The 5,129-nt window shown below is 49.6% G+C and overlaps 1 protein-coding gene across 2 annotated transcripts; it reads right to left on the reverse strand.

Annotated features, from left to right (window-relative positions):
- Positions 1-715: 715 nt before the first annotated feature.
- On the reverse strand, positions 716-2,494 carry TMEM121 (transmembrane protein 121). Of its 2 annotated transcripts, XM_053391341.1 has the most exons (2): positions 1,793-2,494; positions 716-1,645 (listed from the first exon to the last, which is right to left on the reverse strand). In XM_053391341.1, the coding sequence occupies exons 1-2, from the start codon at positions 1,928-1,930 to the stop codon at positions 992-994; spliced, it is 792 nt and encodes a 263-aa protein (XP_053247316.1). In that variant the 5' UTR covers positions 1,931-2,494; the 3' UTR covers positions 716-991. The 2 variants fall into 2 exon arrangements, with proteins under 2 accessions (XP_053247316.1, XP_053247315.1); XM_053391340.1 differs by having other exon boundaries at positions 716-2,494.
- Between the last annotated feature and the right edge of the window lie 2,635 nt (positions 2,495-5,129).

Consider the following 5,129-nt stretch of genomic DNA (forward strand, 5'->3'; position numbering starts at 1 on the left):
ATTGGCTCCTGCTCTTGCCTAGAGAAAGACTGTGTGGTTTATACAAAAGCAGCCCTGTTTTAAATTCAGCTGCCGCCGCTGCTGCTGCTGGAATAAAAATGAACCCGCATCAGGCTTAGGGTTGCAGCTTTCACTTGTAGACCCATCTGGCCGCTCTCCTCACCCTGACCCCCTCTGGCAACCTCCCCCCCACCGGAAAAATCAAGCCACCAGGACTGAGAGTTGGAAAATGAGAACATCATCCTACACCCCAACCCCCACCCCCAAAAATAAAATAAACCCAGGAACCTTGTGCTGAATTATTTGACAAAGCATCAGAATGACCCTTACAAAGCATTCCGTTGGCTGTCAAACGCTGTTCCTGGCGCGGCTGCCTTAGCACTTTGGCCATGTTGGAGGTCCTCTTTTCCCAGCAAGTTGCCACGCCTCAACTTTTGCACCTACGCCTGAAGAGAACGGCATGGCTGCTGTGAGCAGCTGAACAGAGCCAGGAGCTGCTGTCGGAGATTATAAAACCATCCAGACTCTGCTGGAGTTCCCAGCAATGATCAAACGGGTGTGGCTTTTTCGTCTTAAAAATAGGAAACTGTAAACACAGCCATTTTAAATAAGACACCCATGTTTACAGGGACACTGATAAAAGTGCAAGGCCCAATTCTCCCGCCCCTCCCCGCCCTCCCCTCCCCTTCCTTAGAAAAGACTGTGATAACAAAAATCCTCATTCCCGTCATGTTGTGATGCACAGGTAACAAACAGATAGAAAAGATTAGATGCTGACTGGGGCAGAGTTCTTCTCCGGAGGTCCATTTGGTTTTGTTTTCTTTCTAGAGGGCCCCAAGGAAATACCTGAGATGCATGGGGTGTCCCACCACTTTGATCAGAACCTTGTGCCGGGGGTGGGGGCAGCTCTGGGTGCTGGGGTGAGAGCACAACCCCCCTCTCCCACTCCACCAAGGGAAGGTGAGCGAGCGCCAACGCCCGAGGAGCCCTGTCATGTGTCCAAGATCTCCCTGGTGGGCGACTGCTCGTGGGCAATGCCCTGCGAACTGTGGACTGTCTGGTTGTGGGGCACCGAGTTCTGCTGCAGCTCAAGCGCAATGGCGTTTTGGGGAAACTCCTTCACCTGCTTCTTGTACTCGAGGAACGTGCAGGCCTTGGTGGCGATGGCGATGATGTTCTTGCCGATGAAGATGGTGGAGACTCTGCTGTCTTGGAACAACACCATGTTGATGGCGCGGATGAAGATGGTGACGACGTTGATGGTCACCAGGCTCAGGACAGGGTAGAGCATCATTTTCTGCGGAGCGATGTGCTCCCCTTGCATGCTGATTTCGCTGAGCGATACGCAAGGGAGGATCAGGAGAAGAATGTAGCAGTAGAAGAACATGAGGCCTTCTGCCCAGATGGGCAGCCCCGTCTTGTGTGGCTCCCACAGGTTGGCTTGAATGTCCAAGATATCCAGGAGGTCTAAGGCTACCCAGAAGAGCCTTCCTCGCAAGTCCTCTTTCTTCCGAAAAGTGCGGATGTACTCCATGCTGTCCAAAGCCACGAGCACCAAGTATAGTCCTGGCACGCAGATGGAGAGCAGCAAGGTCAGTGCCTTCCTGGCCACTGTCTCCAGGTTTCTCTTATCAGCCTTGTAGTTCTGGAATATAAAGTAGAGTTTGATTTCCAGTACAAAGATGTAGAGGAACCACAGAATCATAGCATAGCCACGCTTGGCCGTTTTGACCTCAGCCCCCACCCAGACAGCCACGTAGCGCAGCACAATCAGAAAGCAGATGTCTCCTACCAGGACAATAATGCAGACACCAATCTTACGGGGCCCCTGATTCTGCTCCACTAGATAAGCATCCATGAATGCCATGCTGGTCATTATAACAATAGTGGTAAGACACACATGCCGCTTGTCTGGGGGTGGAAGCACCATGGTGAGACGATGGAAGCGCCCACTCTTCCCTCGGGCCTCCTTGCTACAAAGGCAGGCCTGTGCTCATCTCTGATGGAGCGTCACGAGGCGGGCAGCAGAAGTCCTCTGCCGCAGAAGAAGTTCCAGCAAAGCAATGGCAGATGGACCAGAGACTTCATGTGATGTCCTCAGGCTCCAGTAGCCCAGAAACACAGCTCTCTCGACACAATCATTGCTCCCAAAGGCTTTGCAATGGATGGATGGAGGTTCCTTCATGGAATGACCTCAAGCAAATCCTTCGCTGCCCACTACTGGAACTGCCTTCTGCCCAGGACTATTCTCAGTACCCCTGAAAGCACCCTTCCTCCCCCTTCCGTCCCTTCCCACTCTCAATTCTCTCCGACTTTTTACTACTAATTTCTTTCTTGGGGGTAAGAAGAGCCCCACACTGGCCGGAGGGCAATCTTTCTTATGGACCTCCTGGCAACAACTTGTTCAGATCTTCAACAATTAGAGAAACTATCGGACAGCCGTATCAGTGTAAAAGGGGAATATGTTACTCCTCAGCTGGTTCAGACTCTTCCAGGACCAGCACAGACATTTCCCAGGGTATCCTTTCTCCTGTGACTCGTTCTGCTCCTCCTGACCCAAACCTATTTGGAGCAGGATCCATGGTGAACAAGACTTGCGTTTCCAAGCAAGGGTTCTGCTCAGCCATCGCTTTCCGGGAGACATCCATTCAGATCTGAAATAAACCAAAGGAAAGACATGAGAGGATGTATCGAGAACCTGCATCCCATTCAATTGCGATCTGAGCTAATACCTTACCAGTAAACATCACATTTTTCATTCATTTAGGCAAAGCTGGGAGATCACAGAAGCTTTTGTCAATCCTGCTCGCATCCTGAAAACTTCTGGGGTGCTGGCTGCCAGCTGGCATGGCCAATGTGCTCACAGAGTCACTTGGTGGGGTTTATTAGATCCAATGAAAACATTAAAAAATCGTCCAGTAGCACCTTAAAGGTAAAGGTAAAGGGACCCCTGACCATTAGGTCCAGTCGTGACCAACTCTGGGGTTGCGGCGCTCATCTCGCTCTATAGGCCGAGGGAGCCAGCATACAGCTTCTGGGTCATGTGGCCAGCATGACTAAGCTGCTTCTGGCAAACCAGAGCAGTGCACAGAAAGGTCGTTTACCTTCCCGCCGGAGTGGTACCTATTTATCTACTTGCACTTTGACATGGTTTTGAACTGCTTGGTTGGCAGGAGCAGGGACTGAGCAATGGGAGCTCACCCTGTCGTGGGGATTTGAACCACCGACCTTCTGATTGGCAAGTCCTAGGCTACGTGGTTTAACCCACAGTGCCACCTGCAGCACCTTAGAGACCAGCTAAGTCTGTTCTGGGTATAAGCTTTTGTGTGCATGCTCACTTCTTCAGATACCATGCACACGACCGCTTATACCCAGAACACACTTTGTTGGTCTCTAAGGTGGCACTGGACAATTTTTTAATTTTTTAATTTATTTCGACTGTGTCAGACCAACACGGCTACCTACCTGAATCTAGATTCAATGAGTCTTGGATAACAGATGCATCAAAGGCTCCAAACTGGCCTTCTCCAACTTGGTGCCCTCCAGATGTTTTGGACTATAAGCTCCATCTTTCCCAGCAAGCACAGCCCTGGAGGGCAGCTGGTTTAAAATATCTGGAGAGTATCATATTGGGGAAGGCTGCTTGGCACTCCCAGGGCAGAGACGATGAGCAGTCAGATGCGGGGACCAGCAAACGGGAAGGTCTGGATATTGCCACCTTTTGATGCCTGAGACTTTCCCTGTGGCATCTGGCCAGCCGCTGTCAGAATGCTGAGCCATTCCTTTCTCTGTGTGCAGTCCCTGTGCTCTCATTCATTTCCCAGCAGCAAGCAAAGATCTCTATGGAAATCAGAGCTGTGGCAATTGGCAATTGTTGCGATCAAAGGAATGGAGATTCAAAGGCAGTCGGGCTCATGACTTCAGGGGTTCCATTCTGGTTTTGCATGAAAGTGTTTGTTTGTTGCTTTGAATCCCAGATGAGTCCACAAAGATACCCAATTTGCATATTTGCTTCCCTCGTGAATTTGCCTGGCAAGAGCAAGGCAAGGGCCGGCAAAAGTGGAACTCCCAGAATTAACGCAGCAGAACAGCCTGCGGCAAGGTACCAAAGGCAAGCTTATTCCTAAAAATGGCAGAATTATTTTAATAACTTGACCTCACTTTTCAATATTTAATTAAATTGTCTCTGCCTTCCTGTGGGTTGTTCTGAATAGCCTGCAGCCACGCACTGAAGAAAAACGTGGCTCTTCCTACATACCATATAAAGCAGTTCTTCTCCTCAATATACCGTATTTTTTGCTCTATAAGACTCACTTTTTCCCTCCTAAAAAGTAAGGGGAAATGTGTGTGCGTCTTATGGAGCGAATGCAGGCTGCGCAGCTATCCCAGAAGCCAGAACAGCAAGAGGGATTGCTGCTTTCACTGCGCAGCGATCCCTCTTGCTGTTCTGGCTTCTGAGATTCAGAATATATTTTTTCTTGTTTTCCTCCTCCAAAAACTAGGTGCGTCTTGTGGTCTGGTGCGTCTTATAGAGCGAAAAATACAGTAATGCATGTCTCTCAAGGCAGAGCTTGTCTGTCATCCCTCTTAGGCACCTCCATGCAATTTGGACTGGGGAAACCCAAACATTGGGGAGCATTGAACTCAAGCCCTAGTACGCAGGCAGACCCAAGCCCTTCAAAGTGGTTTTGTTGTCAGTCAGGGCCGGATTTAGGTTTGATCAGGCCCTGAGCTACTGAAGGTAATGGAGCCCTTTATATGTCCAGCTGTCCTTTGTCAACAACAAATTGTCCCTTTTTGTGTGTGTTGAATATATGCTATATAGTGATTTATGGACTAATAGGAATCTAAAGCCATTTGCACATGCAGAAGGTAGGCACCCTATATATCAGTGGTGTCCAAACTTTTTTCAAAGAGGGCCAGATCTGATGAAGTGAACATGCATGAGGGCCGGCCAAAGTTGTTGAACTTCTTTAAAGGATTTCACCCCAAAGTAAAGAGCCGCCTGTGCGAGCTGGAAAACAGAACAAGGCATATGTGGGTGGGCGGTTCCAAGGGTCGATGCTGGAGAACAACAGATTCATCTCTCAGAATTTCTTGGGAGGCCAGATTAAATAGACCAGGGGGGC

Source organism: Podarcis raffonei, chromosome 6, assembly GCF_027172205.1.
Source record: "Podarcis raffonei isolate rPodRaf1 chromosome 6, rPodRaf1.pri, whole genome shotgun sequence".
NCBI lineage: Eukaryota > Metazoa > Chordata > Lepidosauria > Squamata > Lacertidae > Podarcis > Podarcis raffonei.

Coding starts and splice junctions, on each gene's coding strand:
- TMEM121 (XM_053391340.1), bottom strand. CDS start 1,930: ATGGTGCTTCCACCCCCAGACAAGCGGCATGTGTGTCTTACCACTATT.